The 25,139-nt window shown below is 44.4% G+C and overlaps 1 protein-coding gene across 1 annotated transcript; it reads right to left on the reverse strand.

Moving 5' to 3' along the window:
- Positions 1-860: 860 nt before the first annotated feature.
- FUCA2 (alpha-L-fucosidase 2) lies at positions 861-20,225 on the reverse strand. Its single transcript, XM_080941596.1, has 7 exons — positions 19,945-20,225; positions 17,835-18,022; positions 11,599-11,938; positions 10,578-10,788; positions 10,052-10,242; positions 3,918-4,026; positions 861-2,570 (listed from the first exon to the last, which is right to left on the reverse strand). The coding sequence occupies exons 1-7, from the start codon at positions 20,142-20,144 to the stop codon at positions 2,430-2,432; spliced, it is 1,380 nt and encodes a 459-aa protein (XP_080797722.1). The 5' UTR covers positions 20,145-20,225; the 3' UTR covers positions 861-2,429.
- Between the last annotated feature and the right edge of the window lie 4,914 nt (positions 20,226-25,139).

Raw genomic sequence — 25,139 nt, forward strand, 5'->3', positions numbered from 1 at the left:
GTGATTCTCTTGCCTTTTCCTCTCTGGTGCTGGGAATAAAAGTGTGTATATCACATCTGATCGTGTTGAAGACCTTTTGGGAATCAGTTCTTTAATCAATTTTTCCTTAAACTTATATCACAATCGCTGTGATTTTTACAGGAACTTAGTGGGAGTTTGAATGAGAATGGCCCCTACAGCCTAATGTTTGAATATTGTTTCTCACGTGACGGAATTTGGGGAAGGATTAAGAGGCCTTGCTGGAGGAGAAATGCCAGAAACCTTCCCTAGTGTTTCTATTCCTACTGCACATGGTCCATACGTGAGCTCTCGGCTGCAAGTCTAACCTCCTTCCTCCACACCGTTGCTCCACCATCATAGACCCCAGTCCTCTGTAACCACAGCCCAGCTAAACTCTGTCTTGTATGTTTTACCTTGCTCACATGTTTTGTCACAGAAATGGAAAAAAACAAAAACAAACAAACAAACAAAAAAAACCCTAAGACAAAGATCTAAGTAGTGGTGTGTGTGTGTGTGTGTGTGTGTGTGTGTGTGTTGTTTGTTTGGTGGTGGTGTTCGGATGAGAAAAATCCTCCATCGATTTAGGTATTTGAACCCTGGGTCTTCAGTTCTTCAATTAGTGGCACTAATTGGAAAAGGTAATGCAGCCTTCCAGGGCAGGAAGGCAGTGATAGATTAGTGTCTTAGTCCGGGTTTCTATTCGTGCACCAAACATCATGACCAAGAAGCAAGTTGGGGAGGAAAGGGTTTATTCAGCTTACACTTCCATATCACTGTTCATCATGAAAGGAAGTCAGGATTGGAACTCAAGCAGGTCAGGAAGCAGGAGCTGATGCAGAGGCCATGGAGGGATGTTACTTACTGGCTTGCTTTCCCTGGCTTGCTCAGCTTGCTTTCTTATAGAACCCAGGTCTACCAGCCCAGGGATGGCTCCACCCACAATGGGCTGGACCAGGGATGGCTCCACCCACAATGGGCTGGGCCCTCCACCTTAATCACTAGTTGAGAAAATGCCTTACAGCTGGATCTCATGGAGGCATTTCCTCAACTGAGGCTCCTCTCTGTGATAATTACAGCTTGTGTCAAGGTGACACAAAACCAGCCAGTAAAATTAGAGCAGTGGTTCTCAACCCTAGGGTGGCGACCCCTCCAGCAAACCTCCACCTCCAAAAATATTTACATTGCAATTCATAACAGTAGCAAAATTATACATATGAAAATAAATTTTATGGCGTGTGGGGGTCATGACAACATAAGGAACTATACATACTAAAGGGTTAGGAAGGTTGAGAACCACGGGTACCGGGCTCATCTTCCTCAGTTTGCTGTGACACCAGCAAGCCGTTGAGGATGTGGTCATTTCCCCGCTGTTGGGCCAGCCTGCTGTTCTGTCTCCACCCTACAATGGGCTCTCATATAACTCTCCGGCACTGTAAACCAAAATCAATTCTTCCTCCTGTAAATTGCTTTGGTCATTGTGCTCCATGACAGGAAGAGAAAAGAAGCTAATAACACCTTCCCAATTTTCAACAAGGTTTGCAACTTGAGTGTTATCCCTTATTGAAAAAAGTAACCCTACCTTTCCTATCTCACATCTTGCTGTCCCCAAATTGGAATGATATAAACTGAAACATTATAAGATAATAGCAGTGATCTAGGCGATGACTTTTGTTTCAGAATGTCTATAGAAAATAGGAGCTTTAGAAATAAGAGGCAAACCTTTAAAATGAATATTTATGGAATTCATTGGATACATATGTCAAACCAGATTTTTTATATACTGGCTGCATTATAGATGAGGATTCAATAACAGAGCGATGGGCGGTATGGGGGAGACCAAACACATCCTAAATGGCTTCAACAACAGAAAGTTATGCTTCCTCACAGTCCCGGAGGACAGACGTCCAGGAAGGTGTGTGACAGACTTGACTCTTCTGTGCTCGTCCCCTTGGCTCTCGCACAAATGCCCTTTTTCCGTGGCGTCCCCTGTGCTCTTGCATCTTTAGTGTCTCTTTCTCTTACAAGACGCCAAATCCTCTGGTGTTAGGGATATAAGAGTTTAACCTTAACCATCTCTCCAAGGGCTGTTTCCAAACACAGACACGTGGGGTGTTGGAGCTCCAATAGAAGACTGGGAGCTGGGAGAAAATTCAGTCCATAGCACCGTCAGTTTCTAGCATCTCTAAAAAAGATTGCCACCTGCGAGTGACACGTAAGAAGAGACTTTGGAGGAAACCGTGGCCGAATGGTAAGAGGAGCAGCTTAGGAAAGAAGTTAGGAAGAAAGAGAAAGGAAACTGCAGGGCCTAATGACTTCAGTTTTTATAGCATTTTTTTAGCCTGGTTTCTTTAGTGTAACTTTAATAAAACAATAAACCCTGCCATTCCTGTGGTTCGAGGTACCTGTAGAATGCGTGTCTCAGCTGCAGGTTAAATCACATTAGTTAGTGCGAGAGCCCATGCCCACTTACAGGGCATCTGATGAATGCTCAGCCGAGGCAACTCCACTATAATACCACTTGGCTTTGAAGACGTCCAAGTCAGCGGCTGCCCGTGGCCCAGTAGTTCTACCTGTAGTCGGAAACAGGGACAATGTGCGAATGTTCCCACATATGTCCTGTGCCATCCGCTTGCTAAGAAGTTAGAGTTTCTCAAAAAGCACCGGACAGGGCTCCGTTTTCACCGTTAGCACTCAAGTGCTATTTTACATCGGACCCCCATTGTGGCCATTACCCTCAAGAGACGAACGGACATGAGCACGGATTAGGAAAGGAAAACGGGGTGCCAGAGTTGGGGAGATGCTTGAAGGTTGGATAGAATAGTGGCTTCCTTCTGAGTAGCCACTACTGTCAGATTTTCCAGTGACGTCCACTGGTCAGTAGTGTGTGAATCAAACAATGATAGCTATGGTTGTTTGGTAATCTTGGTCTTGCTCATTCTAAGTGAATTCTCATAAGGAGTTCTGGACACACTCTAGGGTCACTTGAACCAAAACACTTTGTCACATCGAAAAACACAAAACAAAGCCCTAAATTTTAATTGTATTCATTAATGCCAAGCAAGACATAGATTCAGAAACAAAACAAAAACAACAACAACAACAAAAAAATCCCACTGCCATATCTACGTTTGGAGGCTGTGCTTTAAGACTGGATTTGAAGCCCATCTTTCAGCCTGCCCAACCTCAGTGTTAGAACTAAAATATGAAAGGGGGACACAGAAGAATCACAGGACATTTCACTCCAAAGACATTATCAACTTCTAGAAAAGGCCCAAGTTACATCTCAGGGCACTCCACTGAGTCTCATAACAGCCTTTAGTAATCACAGAGGAACGATAACATCTTTCTTTGATTCGACATGTTCTTGGTGTGGTGTTGGGGGGGTGTGTGATGTTTTGAATATTCTTGGCTCAGGGAGTGGCTCTATTTGGAGGTGTGGCCCTGTTGGAGTAGGTGTGTCACTGTGGGCATGGGTTTTAAGACCCTCATCCTAGCTGCCTAGAACCCAGTCTTCTGCTAGCAGCCTTCAGATAAAGATGTAGAACTCTCAGTTCCTCTTGAACCATGCCTGCCTGAATGCTGCCATGCTCCTATTTTGATAATAATGAACTGAACTTCTGAACCTGTAAGCCAGACCCAGTTAAATGTTATTTTTTTATAAGAGTTGCTTTGGTCACGGTTTCTGTTCACAGCAGTGGAAACCCTAACTGAGACAAGGAGGCAATTAATGCTCTATGAAGAACTCATTTTTGGTGCTTGCCAGCCTTGCTTTGTCTAAGCTCATTTTAAAGTAACGTTTTCTTAGGTCCAAGAGGCTCGCCTGAAAGTTTCCCCTACAAGTTGAAACAAGGCACATTCTCCCCAACACCTTTTACCCATCAGTTTATAGGTGCAGTAAAGATAAAACTCATTCTTACCTCTGTCTCCCCTAGACTACCTATGGGTTGTCCAAGAAACAGCTTTCCAGAGATGGGCCATTTAAGAAAAATTGCATAGACTACTTTCTTCTCAGGTTTAGACGTGTACCTGGTTAGAAAGAAAACAAACAATAGCCCGGCATAGTATCAAGTTACACCCATGTTTGTGTTTATGGATCATGACTGAAATTTTTTTTACAGATATTTGACACTGTCACCACTAGTGAAATAAAAGGACACACCTTTCCCCATGGCATGAAAAGCCTTTGCCAGCCCTCCAATATTAAAAGCAAGTTGGTCTTTGCTCTGTCTTGTGTCATAGCCTTAATCTGTAGCTCAGACAAGCCTGGAACTCAAGACAGTCCTGGTGCCTTCGCTTCCTCAGTGCTGACATCACAGAAATGCGGCCATGGCTGCCTGAAAGGGAGTTTGGGGAAAGGCTTCATGAGCTACTCTCTCTGTTCAAGCTGCTCACACGGGGCTGAAGACAAGACTGTAGAAATAAGCCAATGGTTGGCTGAGAGCATCGACTCTGTTATTTCTCAGGTGAGAACGGGTCCCTAATGGAGGAGTTAGAGAAAGGTCTGAAGGGGCTGAAGGGGTTTGCAACTCCACAGGAAAAACAACAATATCAACCAACCAGACCCCCAGAGCTCCAAGAGACTAAACCACCAACCAATGAGCACACATGGGGGAACCCATTGCTCCAGCAACATGTGTAGCAGAGGATGGTCTTATCAGGCTCAAAGAGAAGAGAGATCCTTAGCCCCGTGAAGGCTCAATACCCCAGTGTAGGGAAATGCCAGGATCAGGAGATGGGAGGGAGTAAGTGGGTGGGGAAACACTCTCATAGAGGCAGGGGAAAGGGGATAACCTTTGAAATGTAAGAAAAGAAAATGGCCAAGAAAAGAAAGGCAAAGAAAAGAAGGAAGCCAATGGGAGCTACGTAGCTTTTCTGCAGATATATGGTGTGCTCACTATTAGACATGCAGCAGAAAGACAAACACAGTTCTTGTTTTTATGTGGCTCAGGCTAGAACAGAAAAGGTAGACAATCACACAAGTAAAATGTGAGTTCTGAATCATAATATAAAAGAAAACATAAAATTGTAGTAAATGGTTGTTTTTTGTTTTTTTGTTTTTTTTTTTTTTTTTTTTTTTTTAAGATTGGGACATCAGACAGCTTCTTTACTAAGACCATGTTTAACCTGAGAGTCACAGCACAGATGAGAACAGTAGAAGCCATACGGGACAAAGGGGACAACCATTCATTGTTCACCCAATTTCTCAACCACACTTACAGAAATCTATAAATAGTCCTCAGTGTTGTAGGGCTAGAAATGCAGCATCAAACAGTCCCTGACCTCGCATGCCCAAATCCCAGTGGGATAAGCACGAACGAGCAAATGAATGTATGTGTGGTACTGAGCAACAAGTGCAAGCACTCGCTAGATCTCCGAGAGTTCCAGGCTAGCGAACGTTCCACAGAGGAAAGACAAACATGCGGAAGAACAAGGCCTAAGATGAGAAAGGACAGGCCTTGGGCGGAACACTAAACAGAAAAGGCAGGGACAGTCTCGCCGAAAGGACAACCATGAAACCCAGACAACAGGATGCTCCACTAGATCATGTCAGTGGAAAACCTTCCAGGCTGAGAAACAGGTACAAAGCCACGGAGCCCACGTGTTCCTGTCCTGCAGACACAGCAGCAGGAGAGTTGGGGAAGCAGGGAAAGGGAGAACCAAAGAGATCAGAACAAGCAAGGACCAGATTTCCTAAGGCCAAGGAAACCTCTGCAAGGCCTCGCTTCTCCCTTGAGGCCGGAAGCCTTGGAAGAATTTGTGTGCAGGAGTACTCTAAGCCGGGAAGGACATCAGCCTGCATGACATCATGACATGCTGACAGCACAAGTATGAGGCCTGTGTTTCAAAAATCTGTCCACCGTGGTCACCTCTAATCTCAGCCATGCAACATGAATCCCGGGAAGCTCATGGGCCAAGAACCGGACCTATGTGGTGGTGCAGCTCTACGCTTTACTACAATAAGAGAAGCTGGCTCAAGCAAAAAGTAGGTGTCTGAAGACTGACCCCCAAGGTTGGCCCTCATGCATGCCGCGAATATGTGCATATTGCATCCACAAGAATGTTCAGATTCCCCAAATTCCATCCCCAAAGGAGTAAATTCTAGAACACAAAGGACAGGCCAGAAATAGGATTAGTCAAGCAGGTACTAAGATAATCTAGGGGTGAGATGTCGGAGAGCCACCACAGAGAAGGTGAGGTGTCCAGAGTCTATATACATTTCAGGAATCAAAACAATAGAACTGATGATGAATCGGCTCTTGTGTGAATGGTTCGAATGAAAATGGCTCCCTTAGGTTCAAAGGGCACTCTCAGGAGGTGTGGCTTGTTGGAGTAGGTGTGGCTTGTTAGAGTAGGTATGGCTTATTGGAATAGATATGGCCTTGTTGGAGTAGGTGTGGCCTTGTTGGAGTAGGTGTGGCCTTGTTGGAGTAGGTGTGGCTTGTTGGAGTAGGTGTGGCTTGTTGGAGTAGGTGTGGCTTGTTGGAGGAACTAAGACAGAGGTTGGTACCTGGAACTAGGGTTTTGCTAGGATAGGTGGGGCCATGCTTTTGTTTGGAGGAATGTGGACTTTGGATTAGAAAAGCAGTCAAGTGGGGTATACTAGCAGGATCATGGACGACAAAGGTGTTGGGGTGATTTAAACTGTGGGGGTCTGGCTCCAAAGGTTTCAGAGGAGAATTCTGGTACATGGCCTAGAGACCTTCTTGTGATATTTTGGTGAATAGTGTGGCTGCTTTCTCCCCTTGTCCAAAAATCTGCCTGAGGCTAAACTGAAGAGTTATGGATTAGCAGTTTTGGCAAAAAGAGATTTTAAAATAGCCTAGTGCTGACTGTGTCTTGGTTCGTTACTAAAAAGGAGCAAGCCGAGTAGGGGAAAGTACAAAATGCAGTTTGAGGAGGAAAGGGGCACGGGGAAGTTCAGCTGAGCTAAAATCCTTTGCTTTAGGAGATAAAAAGACTGAAGAAAAGTCTGTTGCTAAATAGAATGAAGGGAGTGGTGACCTCAGGGCATGATCCCACCCAGCTAAGCTTCCAACTTGTAAAAAGGAATTTTGGGAAAAAAGAAAGAAAGAAAGAAAGAAAGAAAGAAAGAAAGAAAGAAAGAAAGAAAGAAAAAAAGAAAGAAAGAAAGAAAGAAAGAAAAGAAAGAAGAAAGACCTTAGGACTGTGAGTGGTGGCATGTGCCTTAAATCCGGGGACTGGGAGAGGCAGAAGCAGGTGGATTTCAGAGTTCAAGGCCAGCATAGTTAACACGGTGAGTTCTAGGACAGCCAAGTTTAGGCGGTAAAGGAAAGCATCAAAAACAGAAAGCTGATGAAAGACTTAGATGAACAAGGGGGCCATGTTCCAGCCTTGGCCAGCAGCAGAACTTGGAAGCTTTGGCCAGCGGGGTTCTGGCTTCAGAGTCTGGATACAAAAAGTGGGTTGTGGATTCTCCCTCTGTGATTAAGGAAAGCCACATGAAGGAGGGGTGTCCCAGCATGGAGACCCAGTGAGGCTATCGTGTGAAGCTATGAAGGTGAAGCCTGGATTGTCTTAGACACCCCACAATGTTGGAGACCCCGCCAGTGTTGTGGGAGACCTGTGAAGAAAAGCTGCTAATGGGGTGGAAACAGAGAGAAGAATGTTAGTCAGCAAAGCTGAAAGGAATTAGAGATCTGAAGACTGCTTTGACATCAGACAAGGAGATGCAGAGTTTGGAGTTTGCCCAGCTGGCTTTTGGTCTTCTTTTGGCCCTGTATTTCCTGTTTTCATTCCTCCATCTGGAATGGTACTCTAAATGCCATGACATCTTTTGTTGTTAAGTGTTTGATCTGCCTCTTGTTTTGAGCTTATCAGAGATTATAGTTAGATTTGCCACAAATCTCAGAAGACTTTGGACTTTTAAACAGAGTTGAAACTGTGGTTGAGTATCTACAGACACTTCTGAAGTTGGCCCGATTGCAGTGCTGCATTCTTATGTGACTACAAGCCAACGGTGGCCAGGGAGTGGGAGGTAGTGGCAGCATTAGGAGGTGTGGCCTTGTTGGAGAAAGTGTGGCACTGGGGGTGGGCTTTGATCCTGCTCCTTCTCCAGCACCATGTCTGCCTGTGCGTCACCATGCTTCCTACCATGATGATAATGGACTGAACCTCTGAACTGTAAGCCAGCCCCAGTTAAATATTTTCCTTTATAAGAATTGCCATGGGTCTGTTCACAACAATAGAAACCCTAACTAAGACAGATACAGAAGAAAGGCAGGTTAAAAATTAAGCTAGACACTTCAAGATAAGAGGTTGGAAAGAACAGGAACAGACTAACAAGGAACAACCAAACAGTCTGATGATCTGAGGTGAAACCTGGCACCAACCACTGGGGCTACAAGAGAAAAGCTACTGTGGGGTCTTGAAAAAGGCAGTTTGCAGAGTGGGGGATGGAAACCTGAACGGAGTTCAGGAGATCAAGAATGGAACTCCAGCTAGAAACAACAATTAAAAATTGTTCTGCAGGCTATGTTGTTATGAGTAAAAGGAAAACATGGAAAGGTGGGTGAAGACAAGGGGGAACTTTTAAAGATAAAATAAATCACATGCTTCTATGAGGGTGGGAAATGACCTAAGAAAGAAGGGGACTGGAGATGAGACATGGAAACAGAATGCTGTGTTACCTCCTTTCCTGGAGGATTTGGAATGTGAGGAAAAAAAACAAGGGATGAGCTCTTAAAGCCAACTGTGAGCTAATTTGACTTTGCACATATGTGACTTCAGGTGTAGTCACACTTAGCAGTACCTTAGAAAGACACGGCTGGATTTAACCAATGGTAATCTTCTGCAAGTTTCTGTAAGAATGGGAAGGAGTAAGGAGACACATCTGGAATTAATTGTAGTCACAGATCACTACACCCGTAATCAAGTCTCCATTCTCTCCTTCCCCCTAACTCCTGTCTCTACAACCCCAACTCCCGTCTCTACAATTTTGACTACTCTAGGTACCTCATTAATAATATTTGTCCCTTTGTGACTACATCATTTCACTTCCCATGAATTCCTAAAAATTTCATCTGCATTGTAGCATTTCCTTCCTGTTGAGGTTTGGTCTGTTGCTATGTAATGTAATGCTAAATACTGGCCCCCAAGGTCTGGTTGCCTTAGGGACAAGGAGATCCTTTCCCTATATCTTGTAGCTTGGCAGAAGACAGGTAGTAGGGGTTCTGGTTCCCTGGGGTTGGGGTTCTGAGAAGAGAACGTGTGGAGGGCAGAGAAGGAGGAGAGGAAACATGTCATAGGTTAAGAGATCATGAGAACTAGCCAAAAGGGCTGGCTGGTCAGTTGGAGCAAGAGTGGCCCAGATGGAACATGGCAAGTTATATTTCGAGGTTATTGGTAGGGAAGTTGACAAAATAGCTTAGAGAGCTGGTATCTGCTCTAGTACGACAAAGATTTTTGTATCCTTTATCTGGGAGCTAAATGATTGAATGTGAGGTAGAAACCCCCAATTAATTATAAGTACAACACCTTCCTTTTCAGAGCCAAATAATACACATAGTGTGTATGCATACACTCCTTCAGCTTACATATCGATACGTGGACTCCATTGCTCTCCCATTTTAAGTGTCTGGGGATAGAGTTCTCCTGGTATCATTCTTTTACTTATTTTACCATGTTCTCGGAATGCTCTATTGGCGAACTTTAATTTTCTGTTTACTTTGACATGAGGGATCTCTTGCTTGCCAGTTTGGTGGGATATAATATCGCCAAAACGAGAAAATTTACTAGTGGCAAAACACTAGTCTGTTCTACATTAACCACTCGGTAATCTTCCGTTACCTAAATGTCTTTCAATTTTGTAAGAGGTAATTTAGCTAACCCATGAGTAGGGGCTATCTAGGCATTATTTAAGCAGAATTCGGTAAACATTATGTTCAATAACATGCTAATTCTTATTCCTTCTCTTAGTACTTGAGTCAAGTTGGAACATGTGCGGTCACACGGCACTAATCCAATCTCTCTCTAGGTCAGATGTTGAGTGTTTTCCTCTCTCAGACAGTACTTGTGAACCAGGAAAACTCACCACACATCGGGAGTGACAGTGTCATTCTGAGACCTCCAAGGGTGCGTTTCATAAATAGCTTCCCCGTTGACTCTCAGCCAGGTTCCCATTTGCCTTAATCGTTCCTCAAAAATTACTGGAATGATGCCATCTAGTGTGGGACCAATATTCATCAGAAGATTTCCTCCACATGCGACAGTTTCCACAAGTTGCTAAAAAAGAAGAAGAAGAAGAAGAAGAAGAAGAAGAAGAAGAAGAAGAAGAAGAAGAAGAAGAAGAAGAAGAAGAAGAAATGCAGTTTGAAATAGAGAAATATTAAGAATAGTTTTGAAATAGAAAAAAATTTAATCATATATATATATATATGTATATGTATATAATTTCATAGAGAAACAAAAAATAAAAATAAAAAGTAAAACCCATGGAGGAAAATGTCCCAAGCTTGTGGCACTACACAGTCCCAATTATAAGAGAAAAAAATCTCCACTATAACCACCTCATTATAAGAACATTCCACAATAATATTCCACAGCACATTTTACTGTACCTTCACCAATTCTTCAATTGTAAGATAGTCACTGATTTCAGTATCTCGCCTGTAGCCCCAGGAAAACTTATCAATAGTCATGCAGTTTTCCCATTTGTGTGGTAAAAGATGTCCAGGATTATAACGGTCACTGCAAGTATAGTAGCCGCCATGTTTGCAGATAGAACCAGCTCCCCAGCGATCATTGGTGACTACTGTGTCCCGAACAGGGCTGGAATGAAAAAGGCAGTTTCCCTTCAGGAGAAAGCGTTCTTGAAACAGAGGGCAATATCACCACAAACAGATCCACCCACTCCCGACAAGTGGCCGCAGAATAAATCTAAAGCCAAAGAGATCTGTGATGGCTGGTGTCTCAACTCACATTCCAGCTTCTAGGCCTGGGGAAAATTCCTCAAGCTCTCTCAAGAATGAATTCCTTCACTGTAGTTGTAATTGAGGAGAACCAGTATAAAACCCAGAGTCCAGAGGTGAGGGTGTGGCTTGTGTGAGGACACTGGACATTTAGCGGAAGTCTCCACTCCCGTGTTATGAATGGTAGCCTAAGCTGAATTTATACCTAAGACAAGCCAGGTCCCATTTCACTCCCCCATCCCCACCTCTCACTGCCAAGGACTAGATAGCCTTATAGGCCCTAGTCCTGTGATTGGTGCCTCCGACTGGGAACTCTCTGAAATAATTGAGTGACATCATGTAAAATACACTCCTCAATTTCCTATGTCTGGTGGCTCAAACAGAGAGAAGGGAACTCTATGTATAACGTACAGGGAGCAGTTTTCACTCAAACTAAAGCAGATGTTCCCAGTCATGTCTCGGTCCTGGGACTGTTCAATTACAAAATCAGTTTCTCTGTATTTGACACACTTTTGACCATTTTTACTAAATGCTGATGAAGCTAACATGCATGGCCTGTAATGATCTGGTCCTTCCACAGGGCAGATGAACACAAATCCACAGGAGTGCAAGCGCTTACACACGCAGTAGGAGTGTTTTACACAAGGGCGGGTGCCTACAGTGTACAGACCTTTCATTATATAACCAGGCTAAGAAGTCAGTGCTGTTCCAGTAGTGATCTGGGGCGCCCCCGTCTCCATCCGACCACAGAACTTCAGGCTGGTACTTGTTCACCAACTCATAGAGCTCAGGCAAAGTCTTCGAAACAGGAAACTGCTGCTTCTGGAATGAGCTGGATTGGTCCTCCAGAAAGAGCGGATGGAACCATTCAAAAAGAGAATAGTACAGACCAAAGTGCAAGTCACTCCTGTTCCTCACAGCCACCTCAAGCTCCTTGACAATGTCCCTCTTCGGCCCCTCATCGACCGCATTCCAATTCCAAGAATGGTCTGAGCCCCACAGAGTAAAACCTGGAGAAGGACAGCAAGCAACACTTGAAGCCTTACCACCTTGGCGCTGGTGAATTTCAAGCCATGAGAAATTCAACTCAGATTCAACAAAAACAACTCAAAGCGAACCCACAATCCCCGGCTTCCTCAAACAACTGTTTCCTGGCTCAGTTTGCATTCTGTCTTGTACTCGTTTGGTTGGTTGGTCAAACAAGTGGGAATAAAAGTAACGTAAGACTGGGGAATTTCGAATTTTCAGGATGCATTGTAAGAGCTGTGCAGTCTGTCTCCAGTTACGGAGGCTGAGGTTTTTGGGGAACTGCATTGTGTCATGGTATCTGCAATGTTTCTGGCTACGCCCATCTGCCAATTGTTAGCCTAGCATCTAAAACAAGATACACAATCAACAACTATAGTCGTTGATAAGAGGAGGCGCCCTCCCTGTCTATCACAACAAGTGGTTATCTCTGAAATTTGAAAGAAAGACCTAAGATGTATCAACTGCGGAATTTGCATGCATCTTCCGGTTCTACCGCTTCCGGTTCTACCATTTGGGTGGGTGATTCTCAGAATGCTCACGAGGACAGGAAGTAAATCTCCGTGGCTTGATAATTAATTTAAACGGAGGGAGAGAAGATATCTATTTCCTAGTAGTTCTGTACTTTTTTACCTCCCTCGTTACGGTGATTTCAATAACCTTGGGCTAAGGGAAGTGGCACTATAAGAGGGGTGGGTGGCACCTCGGAGGAAGTACATCCCTGTGGGGGTGGGCTTGGAGGTCTCCTACACAGAAGCACCACACAGTATGGAATCAGATCCTCCTCCTGGCTGCCTGCAGAAGAGAGTCTACTTCTGTCTGCTTTCAGATCACGATGTAGAACTCTCCACTCCTCCAGCACCATGTCTGCCTGCAGGCTGCCATGCTTCCCACCATGATCAAAATGGACTGAACCTCTGGAACTTTATGCCAGCCCCAATGAAATGGTGTCCTTTATAAGAGTTGCCACGGTCATGGTGTCTCTTTGCAGCAGGAAAATCTTAACTAAGATGCCACTCTTACTTTAAAGCCATGAATTTTACTCTTTAAAGCCCCCCAATACTGACCATCCTGACAACCGAAAGGGTAAAGAAAGCAACACACAGCATTGCACAGCACTTTGTAATAATCCATATTCCAACAGGAACTAGCTCTTAGGTTGCTCATTATTCTATATAAAATACTAGAAGAGATATATAAAGTGAGATGCTGAAGAAATAGTTTAAAATCTACAGAAATTTCAGCTCATGCCTTGGGCCATTAAGCCCTTCGTTACCATTTCATTAGTCTTAATGCACCATGAAGGATAGATGCTTGCCAGACACCACGGCTGCTCACTTTACTCTCATGTTAGGACAAGCCTGAGGACTGTCCTGCTCTATAAATTCATTGTGAGACGTTCCTCAAATGCTTCACACGTTCTCCAAGGATGCCTGTGAGAAGCTTGAAGGCAGTGTGAATAGTTAAGACCTGCCTCTGCCTCTGTCCAACCCAGGAGGGCAGTACAGTAACTACTTGGCTCTTCATCTCAATCCATCATCACCTACAGTGAGTGCACAGCGATTCTTCCCCTAGCTGCAGCCAGCAGTACATTGTCAGAACACAGTGTAAACATTTGCCAGCACAGGTCCTTGAACAAGAACACGTACCACCTTCATCCTCTGAGGCAGAGGTTCTCAGAATCTAAAGCAACTGTTCTCAGGGTGTCCAGACCCTTTCACAGGTGTTGCTCATCAGATATCCTGCATAGCAGATAGCAACACTATAATGCAGAATAGTAGCAAAATTACCGTTACAAAGTAACAATAAAAATAATATTACGATTGTAGGTCAGCTCAACATGAGGAAGTGTATTACAGGGCCACAACATTAGGAAGGGTGAAACCATTGGGATAAAGGTATTTGGGCTTTCTTTTTCATGAAATCACTTTGTGTCAGAAAGGTTGGGAAAGTCCTAGACAGCAGGGATTTGGCACATTCCCATCAGGAGAAATATTTAGAAGAGGAAACTGTGCAACTACCAGCCTGTGGCCAATGGGGAAAATATTTAAGGTGATTGCAGATTGTTGGTTTGAGTTCATTTCTCTTGCCTCCTTTCTACCCCTAAAGAATATAAGACAACTTTTCAAAATAAAGAAGACCATGCAAGGGATGACCAGTACATGAACATTAATCTGAGATAACATTAGCCACATGACCATCTCAAAACCACATGATCATCTCATTAGATTCTGAGAAAGCACTACACCTTCATGATAAAAGTCTTGGAAAGATCAGGAATTCAAGGCCCATAACTAAACATAGTAAAAGCAATATACAGCAAACCAGTAGCCAACATAAAACTAAATAGAGAAACTTGAAGCAATCCCACTAAAATCAGGGAGTAGACAGGGCTGCCCACTCTTTCCCTACCTATTTAATTTAGTACTCAAAGTCCTAGCCAGAGAAATTAGACAACAAAAAAGATCAAAGGGATACAAATTGGAAAGAAAGAAGTCAAAATATTGTTATTTGCAGATGATATAATAGTATATTAAGTAACCCCAAAAAATCTACCAGAGAACTCCTAAACCTGATAAACAACTTGAACAAAGTGGCTGGTTATAAAATTAACTCAAACAAATAGTAACCTTCCTCTACTCAAAGGATAAGCAGGCTGAGAAAGAAATAAGGAAAACTACACCCTTTACAATAGTCACAAATAATATAAAATACCTTGGTGTGACTCTAACCAAGCAAGTGAAAGATCTGTATGACAAGAACTTCAAGTCTCTGAAGAAAAAAATTGAAGGAGATCTCAGAAGATGGAAAGATCTCCCATGCTCATGGATTGGTAGGATTAATATAGTAAAAATGGTCATCTTGCTGAAAGCAATCTACAGATTCAATGCAATATTCATCAAAATTTTCCAACTCAATTCTTTATAGTGTTAGAAAGAGTAATTTGGAATAACAAAAAACTCAGGATAGTGAAAACTTCTCAACAATAAAAGAACTTCCAGGGGGATCACCATCCCTGATCTCAAGCTGTATTACAGAGCAATCATGATTAAAACTGCATGGTATTGATACAGAGACAGGCAGGTAGATCAATGGAATGAATTGAAGACCCAGAAATGAACCCACACACCTATGGTCACTTGATCTTTGACAAATGAGCTAAAAACGTTCAATTAAAAAATAACAGCATCTTCAACAAATGGTGCTGTTTCAACTGGAGATCAGCACATAGAAGAATGAAATTGACCCATTCTTACCTCCTTGTACAAAGCTCAAGTTCAAGTGGATCAAAGACCTTGACATAAAGCCAGATACACTGAAACTAATAAAAGAGAAAGTGGGGAAGAGCCTCAAACACATGGGCACAAGGAAAATTTTCCTGAACAGATTACCAAAGGCTTATGCTCTAAGATCAAGAATAAACAAATGAGACCTTATGAAATTGCAAAGCTTCTGTAAGACAAAAGGACACTGTCAATAGGACAAAACTACAACCAACAGATTGGGAAAAGATGTTTACAGAACTCAAGTAGTTAGACTCCATAGAATCAAATAATCCTACTAAAAACTGGGGCACAGAGATAAACAAAGAATTCTCAACTGAGGAATGTCAAATGGCAGAAAAGCACCTAAAGAAATGATCAACATCCTTAGTCATCAGGGAAATGCAAATCAAAACAACCCTAAGATTCTACCTCACACCAGTCTGAACAGCTAAGATCAAAAACTCAGTTGACATCAGATGCTGGAGAGGATGTGAAGAAAGAGGAACACTCCTCCATTGTTGGTGAGATTTCGAGCTGCTACAACCACTCTAAATATCAGTCTGGTGGTTCCTCAGAAAATTGGACATAGTACTACCTGATGACACAGCTATACCACTCCTGGGCACATACCCCAAAGATGCTCCAACATATAACAAGGATACAAGCTCCGCATGTTCACAGCTGCCATATTTATAATACCCAGAAGCTGGAAAGGTCCCAAATATTCTTCAACAGAGGAATGGATACAGAAAATGTGATACATTTACACAATGGAGTACTACCCAGCTATTAAAAACAATGACAACATGAAATTCTTAGGCAAAAGGATAGAGTGACAAAATACCATCCTGAAATAGGTAACCCAGACACAAAAGAACACACATGGTATGTACTCACTGATAAGTGATATCAGTCAAAAAGCTCAAAATTCCCAAGGTACAATTCACAGACTACATGAAGCTCAAGAAGAAGGAAGACCAAAATGTGGATGCTGCAGTCCTTCTGAGAATGCAGAACAAAATACTCACAGGAGGAAATACAGGAACAAAGAGTGGAGCAGGGACTGAAGGAAAGGTCATCCAGAGACTGCCCCACCTGGGGATTTATCCCATATTCAGCCACTAAATCCAGTCACTATTGCTGATACCAGAAAGTGCTTGCTGACAGGAGCCTGATATGGATGTCTCCTCAGGGGCTCTGCCAGAGTCTTACTGACACAGATAAAGATACTTGCAGCGAACCATTGGACTGAGCACGGGGACCCCAGTGGAGGAGTTAGAGAAAGAACTCAAGAAGGTTTGCAACCCCATAGGAACAACAACCACACCAACCAACCAGACCCCCCAGAGCTCCCAGGGACTAAACCAGGAACCAGAGAGTACTCATGGAGGGACCCATGGCTCCAACCACATATGTAGCAGAGGATGGCTTTGTGGGGCATGAATAGGAGAAGCCCTTGGTCCTGTGAATGCTTGTTTCCCCATTGTAGGGGAATGCCAGGGTGTTGAGGTGGGAGTGAGTGGGTGGGAGTGGAAGCATCATCATAGAATCAAGGGGATGGGGAAGGAAAGGTGATAATATTTGAAATGTAAATACATAAAATATCCAAAAAAAAATGTTCCAAAAAAAAAAGGAGGCATAAGAAGGCGAATCTCTGAGTTCAAGGCCAGCCTGGTCTACAGAATGAATTCTAGGACAGCCAGGGAGGTCTACAGAGAGGAACCCTGTTTCCAAACAACAACAAAAACAACAACAACAACAACAACACACACACACACACACACAGAGACAGAGAGAGAAAGAGAGAGAGAGAGAGAGAGAGAGAAAGAGAGAGAGAGAGAGAGAGGACACATACACACTATTGCAGATTTTTTTTTTTGGTTTGAGTTCATCTCCCCTGCCTCCGTTTGAAGATAAAGAAGACCATGCCTCGGAAACTACTCTGTACATTAACATTAATCTGAGATAACACTAGTATATGCTGTATACTCAGTATACTCATTCTCTTCAGCCAGCTTTAAATAAATCTATTATTTATTTAAATGGTGTCTAAGTTAGTGTTTTGTTGCTGTGAAGAGATACCATGACCAATACAAGACTTACAAAGAAAACATTTCATTGGGGCTGGCTTACAGGTTCAGAGGTTCAGTCCATGACCATCATAGCAGGAAATACGGCAGCATGCAGGTAGACCTGGCTCTGGAGGAGTCCAAAGGCGGCCAGGAGGGGACTTCTCTGCACTGGGCAGAGCCTGAGCATAGGACCTCAAAGCACACCCCCCGCAGGGATATACTTCCTCCAGAAAGACCACACCTCCTAATAGTGGTGCTTCCTATGGGCTAAGCATATTCAAACCACCATAAGTGGTTAAATGTGTACATAAAAACCATCCTTCTTTCCTACCATTCTGTGGTACTAGCTGTCTGGATCCATAATGCTTTCCAACTAAAATGGAATATGTGGTCCTTAAAGTGGAAACAATTGTGAACCTCCACCTACGGTTATTCTGAGAAGACTGGTTTCACAGGATGACCTTGTTTTAATGTCTCCACCCAGAAGGACAACCTTACATCCCCTAGCCATTGAGAGCATATATCTTACGCGCCCTACTTACCTTCATGATGTTTGGAAGTTAGGACCACATATTTGGCACCAGAAGCCTGGAGAATATCTGCCCACTGATTTGCATTAAAATACTTGGCTGTGAATAGCGACCCAAAATCTTGATACTTAAAACCAGGGGGATAATTATTGTTCATAAACTCCACAAACTCGGGTCTCCTTTCCTTTTGCCAATACCACCTGTGGCAGAAAAAGAAATAGCACGTGAGCACACAAACATAAATGCTTGGTGGAACTCCTGGGCTCACCCAGCCCCAGCCCCCAGCCCCCAGCCCCAGCCCCCAGCCCCCAGCCCCCAGCCCCAGCCCCCAGCCCCCAGCCCCAGCCCCCAGCCCCCAGCCCCAGCTTCCAGCCCCCAGCCCCCAGCCCCCAGCCCTCAGCTCCCAGCCCCCAGCCCAGTATTCAGAGCATGGGTAGATTTTTCTCCCCATTCTTTATCAGCGTGGCTTTGCACTAAGAACAGCTTGTGCAAACTGAAACTCTGGCCATCTCCTCTGTCTTTTCCCCCATGAAGTCCTCTTGTAACTCAGCCACCGATTCTCCCAATTCCTCATGTTAAGTCATGATAACATCTTTGCCTTCACACATTAGCTCACTGTGGGACTTAAGGAGCTAAGATTTTAAGACAAGGTGATGGACCAAATACACAACACACATCTGTCCTATTCATTAACAGAAAACATTTTGGGTAGATACGAGGGAAACATTTCCATAGGCTGAGAAATCCCACAGTCGGCACTGCCTTTGCCTGCCTGAGATTAGATTCAAAGACCTCACAGGCAGCAAGCAGCATGTCCTGTATCTGACCCAAAGTCACATGCATACTTCAGAAGCATCAGTCAATCGTCGAGACCCATGCTGGCTAGTGGGTCAGACAGATTCTGGGATCTTCTTCTTCAATTTATTTATTTTATGTGTATGAGTACACTGTACTGTCTTCAGACACACCAGAAGAGGGCATCAGATCCCATTACAGATGGTTGTGAGCCACCATGTGGTTGCTGGGATTTCAACTCAGGACCTCTGGAAGAACACCCAGTGCTCTTAGCAGCCTCTGGGATCTTCTAATGGAGGGAGAAGCTGGCTTTCAGGTTAGGAATGGTTAAAGATTGAACAAGTTTATGTCGCCTGTCTACCATTATGTGACTATGAAGATAATGTGGGGTAATACACCTCTATTATTGTCCTTTTTATTTGCTTTGGGCTTTTGATGTTTTAATATACAAGGATCTTAATTAACTTCATAGATGAACCGGAAGCATTTATTTTAAAATTTCTCGTTTTGTTTTTAATTACCTGTGTGTTTGTGTGTAGGTGTGTGCATGTGAGGGAGGAAACTGGAAGCATGGACTCCCCCTGGAACCAGAATTACAGATGGTTGTGAGCCTCCCAGTGTGGGTGTTACGAGTCAGACTAGGGTCCTCTACAAGAGTGGTGTCTTAGACTTTTATTGCTGTGAACAAACCCCATGACCAAGGCAACTCCTGTAAGGACAACATTTAATCGGGGCTGGCTTACAGGTTCAGAAGTTCAGTCCATTATCAAGGCAGGAAGCATGGCAGCATCCAGGCAGGCATGGTGCAGGAGCTGAGAGTTCTACATCTTCATCTGAAGCCTGCTAGCAGAAGACTTGGCTTCCAGGCATCTAGGATGAGGGTCTTGAAGCCCACACCCACAGTGACACACACTCCAACAGGGCCATATCTTCTAATAGTGCCACTCCCAGGGCCTCGCATATACAAACCACCACAAGCAGTATGGGCCCTTAACCAGTCAGAAATTTCACCAACCCCTTTGAGAACTTTTATATTCCGGAACCGGTACTCCCTTAATCACACAGGCATTGCCTTGGAGCAAGCCCTATAGGGAGACCTGCTGAGTGCCTAGGAACTCCGATGAGCACATATATTCTCTGTTGATTCAGAGGAGACACACTCAGTCAAGAAACTCCGAATTCAACATCTGGAAGTGCTAACCGACCCTTGACCAAAACAGTGACAAGCAGGGACCATTCAAGCCAGGTGGCTCGGCTCCTGCTGACTGCCTCTGCATGGGGGACACAAAACCCAGTGTGTGTGTGTTGGGCAAAGGTATACACTTACCAAAACCATTCACTACCAAAGCTGGGCACGGAAAACACTCCCCAGTGGATGAAGATGCCGAACTTGGCCTGGTCGAACCAGGCTGGCAGCGGGCGTCTGTCCAGAGACTCCCATGTGGGGTCATAGTTAAGGGATCTCGCCGGCCCGCAGGTCGTCAGCAACAGCAGCAGCGGGAGAAGCATCAGGAGCCCCGGGCGCATGCGCGCCAGCCTGGGGTCCTCGGGGAATCGCAAGTCACCGGGAAATCCGGGGACCTTCTCTGTCAGTTTGCCTAGCGCTGGCCGTCCCTCTTCCGCTAAGTGTGCGCATTGCTCCTGTCACCTGACCAAGACCGGCTTGGTCAGATGACCCGCTCGCTGCGGTCTGGAGTACGGAGTGGCTGGGAGCTCTAATGAGCGGACTGCCTAAGGACCCCAAAAATGGTTGCATTACTGAGGTGCACAACCAAGGAAGTCAGTAGTTACTTGGCAGCCAGCCTCGGCGTTTTAAAAAGCCCTTGGGGTTCTGTTTCCCCGTCAGATCTGATCTGCTAAGCCGAGACGTGCTTTGAGTGTTTGTCTGCTATGAGACAAAAAGCTAAGGGTGATCTTTGACCAACACCTTCGACCTCCGTCCCCAGGGACCCCTATAGAAACCTATATCAGCACGACCATCAGGCCCTGGTAGCTGTTTGCCCTGCTGTGGGACTGGAACCTTACACAGGGATCCAATGGGCTGCTTCCCCGGGCCCAGAGCTTTTGAAGCAGTTTCCATGGCTCTCAACCTCTTTGAACCTGCCTCTGCCAAGGTCAAATCTGCAGCCGAAGAAATCCCAAATTTTGGGTTCAGCCGATCTGAGTTGGGGTCCAGGATTTTACATTTCTACTCCGGCTCTTGGGATTTGTGACTTTGATGGTTGGGGGAACAAACTCTTCTGAGAAACTGCATCAGGAAACTAGGCGATCTGAGTAGAATGAACTTTTAAGAAATTTGCATATGAGGAGGAGTTGGGAGCCTGCTAGGTTGGTTGAGTGCTTGCCTAGCAAGCAGGAAGCCCTGGTTTCTATCCCCTGCACCGAATAAAACCAGAGTAGAGGTAAACACAGCAGTAAGAAAACAGAAACAGGAGGATCACGGTTCGAGATCATCTTTGATTGCATAGTTACACGAGACACTGTCTCAAAAATCAGGAAGGAAATAAGGAAGGGGGAAGCGAGGGAGGGAGGGAATGAAAGCCCTATCTGGGAGCTATAGTTCAGCGCTAATGTCCTAGAGCCCCCCCCTCCCCCTCTCTCCCTCACTCTGTCCCCTCTGTCTTTTCTGCATCTCTTTCTCCCTCTCTCTCTCCCCCTCCCTCCCTCCTTCTTTCCCCCTCTTTCATCCTCCCTCCCTCTCTCTTTCTCTCCCCTCTCTCCCCCTCCCTTCTTCTCCCCTCTCTCTCCCCCTCCCTTCCTCTACCCTCTCTCTCCCCCCTCTCTCTTTCTCTCCCTCCCCCTCCCCCGCCTGTGTGTGTGTGAGGGGGCGAGGGAGAGAGTATACAAACCTGCAGGTAGACTTAAAGAAAAGGAGACAGTCACTTAGAATTATCATCAAAGAACATCTTCAGGAACTGTATCCTGAAGTTTTTTAAATGCCACCATCCCAAAGCGAGAATCTCCACTGCTTCTGCTTTGGCAAAACCCTTAACCTTTTGTAGCACATTTCGAATGCCACCTCTTCCAGGATGGATGTTTTTTGCCATAACCATTCCTCCCATAACATCCCATTTCTAGTGTGTGTCCACGTGCCAATGTATCCTAACCACTAACACAGGAGTCCATGGGTGGTTTTGGAATTGGGTAGCTAGAGATCTCAATCCCTTAGACTGAATTTCTAAAGAACATTTCCAATGTCTACTTTAGTGTTGTGCCTTTATGGGCAGCAAAACCTGGCATTGAGCAACACTTAAAACGTGTTTTCTGGAGTTCCTCAGTGTACTAGAGTTCTCCTTGCTGAATGAACAAAGAAGGAAGTGACACTAAGTATCTGTTGCTTGAGGTTCCGTCTTCTGCACAGCCAGGAGCAACAGAGACAAGTGTCTCTCCACAAGAGGGGACACACTGCTCTTCTTCAGGCAGATGTCTCACCAGGACCCCGACACCATCCTAAGATACCTGCCAAAAGCAACTTACAGAAAGAAAGGTTTCCTTTGGCTTAATGTCAAAGTGTCTGTTGTGGCAATAAAGGAAGTCGTGGTGGGAGGGGCGTGGCAGCTGGTCACATTGTATCCACAGCCTGGCTCATTTGCTCCTATGGTCTGGTACCACTCACAATTACCACAGGTCTCTCACTGCAGTGTTTTGAAGAAGAATAGCCCCCATCCGCTCATATGCTTGAATGCTTAGTCCATGGTTGGTGAAACTGTTTGAGATGTCTTAGGAAAGGAGGCGTTATTGGAGGAGATGTGTCACCGGGGGTGGGCCTTTGAGGTCTCAGAAGCCCAGGCCATTCCTAGTTAGCTTTCTCTTTCTCTACTTATGGGTCAAATGTTAACCTCACCGCTCCACTGCTGGCCTCCTGCTGCCATGTTTCCTGCCACTGTGGTCATTGTTTTAGTTGAGGCTTCTATTAAGGTGATGAAACACCATGATCAAAAACCAAGTTTTGGAGGAAAGATCTGAAGTCAGTCCTATGCAGGCTCCCTGGTTGCTGTTTCAGTCTCTGTGAGCCCCTATGAGTCCAGCTTGGTTGGTTCTGTGGGTTTTCTTGTGGTGTCCGTGACCTCTCTGGCTCCTACAATCCTTCCTCCCCCTCTTCCGGAGAGTTCACTGAGATCCACCTAATATTTGGCTGTGGGTCTCTGCATCTGTTTCCATCAGCTGCTAGGTGAAGGCTCTCTGATGACAATTGGGCCAGGCAATAATCAGAATATAGCAGGTTATCGTCAGAAGTCATTTTCTGTCTAGGTCTCTTGTGGATTGATGTCTATATGCAAGTGAAAGCAGGCACAGGATAAGGTGAGGCCTGTGATTGGGCAGTGGACAAGAAAGGCAGGTGTTGAGATTTTTTGGGAGGAAGTGGGAGAGATAGAAAAGAGAGAAAATAAAGATGGAGAAGGAGAAGAATGATCCACTCCCATGTGGCTTTAAATAGCCACCGAAAGTTATGAATATCTTATAAGGGATGGATAATTACAGGACAATGTGTTGTATCTAGTTGGGCAGTTTATATCAATATCAGTTGGCTCTGAGTTTATTGTGTGGGCGTTTTTGTGGAGGGAGAATTTACTGATATAAATCTGATTGAAAAATTACAAGCTTCTAGAGTTTAGATTTTTGTCGGGTCACTGGGAATTGACAGTGACCGTAGGGGGCAGATGCTGGGAATGTGAGCAGAGTTTGAGGCAGAGTCACACGAGGGTGGCTGCTGCTGGGGTCAGAGAGTAGCAGGAGGTATCCTGGTGTGGTGCATGGGAACATCCGAAATCTGTTTAATATTTACTGCTACAGTCTCTGGGCCCTCCAGCCTCTGGTTCCTGACCTTTCTGGCAGAATCAGGTGTAGACGTGGGTCTCAAGATGCACCAGTCATTGGCTGGCCATTCCCACCATTTCTGTACCACCTGTATCCCAGGACACCTTGTAGGCAGGAAAAACTATAGGTCAAAGGCGTGGTGGTTGGGTTGATGTCATGATTCTTCCTCTGAAGTCTTGCCTGCTATAACCTGATCTTATGGAGACACTTTCTTAAGTGAGCATCCCTCCTCTCCAATGACTGTAGTTTGTGTTGACATAAAATTATCCAGCACAGACATAGACTCTAACCTTCTGGAATGATGAGTCCCAAATTAAATGCTTTCTTTTATAAGCTGCGTGGTGGTTTATTATGGTGGTAGAAAAATAACTAAGACACCCGCCTCAAGGAAAGCCGGCCAACTCGAAGACCTGCTCTGAGGTTTGTCTCCTAGCTGAATCTAGACAGTGTCACGTTGAAAAGAAAAAATATTAACTGACACATCTGGACTCAAAAATTCTGACGTGCTATGACCTACCACTGTGTTGGCCCCAGTTTCAGTCTAAACAAATGACAGACCAGTCTTAAACCCTAGCCTTAAAACCTGCAATCTAACCCACCAGTGGCTATTGATCTCAAAGACTCACCTGAGCAGAGCAACAGACCTGCTTCTTATTTTTTTTCCCTAAGCAAGGGTTCAGTGAATACAAAATACCCTCCAATCTTGTGTCAAATGCTGGGCGGGGTCCAATTATGGTGACATTGCTGTACTGAGGCACCAGGTGAACCCTATGTGACAGAATATTTTATCTTCTGTTGATTATTTAGCATATATAAATTACTGTAGTATTTCAGGTTAAGATTGACTATCAGACCTGAGCTCCTGAAATGTGCTCTATAGCATTTATTTCATATCATCATATATAATACATATATTATTATATATTTATATATCATACATTACATATTATACCATACATATTAGGCTATGTATATCATTTCACATGAATGCAGAGAAATGTTGAATTAATACATACAAACTTATCCTAAAATCATACTCAATAGGACATACTAAAAATGTCACAGCCCTTTCTTAGAGTCTTTGAAGATTCAGGGAAGCCCTAAAATAGCAGTTTGGAAACTAAGATTATAAGTTTGGAACTTCAGATTGTATCGGAAATGCAAAAGAGAGATTCTAGTTGGGTGTGTGTGTTAAATGACAGAAAAAATGAAATCTGTGGTATGTTTGGGACATGGTTCCTGATAAACCTACTTTTAATAAGGATTCTCAAAAGCTTCAATCCCCCACCTTTTTTCTAGCCCACTATACAAAGTTGGGGAGAAAATATGGTAAATAGGACAAGGGGATGTGGACCTGTTTAGAAGTAGTTTTTTGAGGCAATTCCAACTGTTTGTCAGGATACCAGTGGTCCAGATCAGTAGAGTCAAGGTACCAAACATGAATCAGCAGCAGTGGCATGATCCAGCAGAAACAGCCAGGCCTCCTCTGAATCAACATGAGTCAGCAGGAGTGAGCAGAACTAGCTGGCACACCAGGAAAAGTTCTTTGCTGTGCCTCTCTCAACAAAGTGAAGATCAGCGAGACCAACGAAGCATTGCAAGGCTGTGTATTCAAGAGTGTCTTCACTGTCTGTTGAGTCCTATTTATATTCTCTCCAAACATCATGTGCCCTCCCACGGGTCTTGCCTCAGCAAAACATCATG

The sequence above is a fragment of the Micromys minutus genome (assembly GCF_963924665.1).
Source record: "Micromys minutus genome assembly, chromosome: 30".
NCBI classification, from domain to species: domain Eukaryota; kingdom Metazoa; phylum Chordata; class Mammalia; order Rodentia; family Muridae; genus Micromys; species Micromys minutus.

Excerpts from the sequence above, each read along its gene's own strand:
- FUCA2 (XM_080941596.1), bottom strand. The coding sequence starts at position 20,144 with ATGCGCCCGGGGCTCCTGATGCTTCTCCCGCTGCTGCTGTTGCTGACG. Across the intron at positions 18,023-19,944 it reads TTTGGTAGTGAATGGTTTTG|GTGGTATTGGCAAAAGGAAA; the intron begins GTAAGTGTATAC and ends TTTCTGCCACAG. Across the intron at positions 2,571-3,917 it reads GTAGTCTAGGGGAGACAGAG|GTAGAACTACTGGGCCACGG; the intron begins GTAAGAATGAGT and ends TTCCGACTACAG.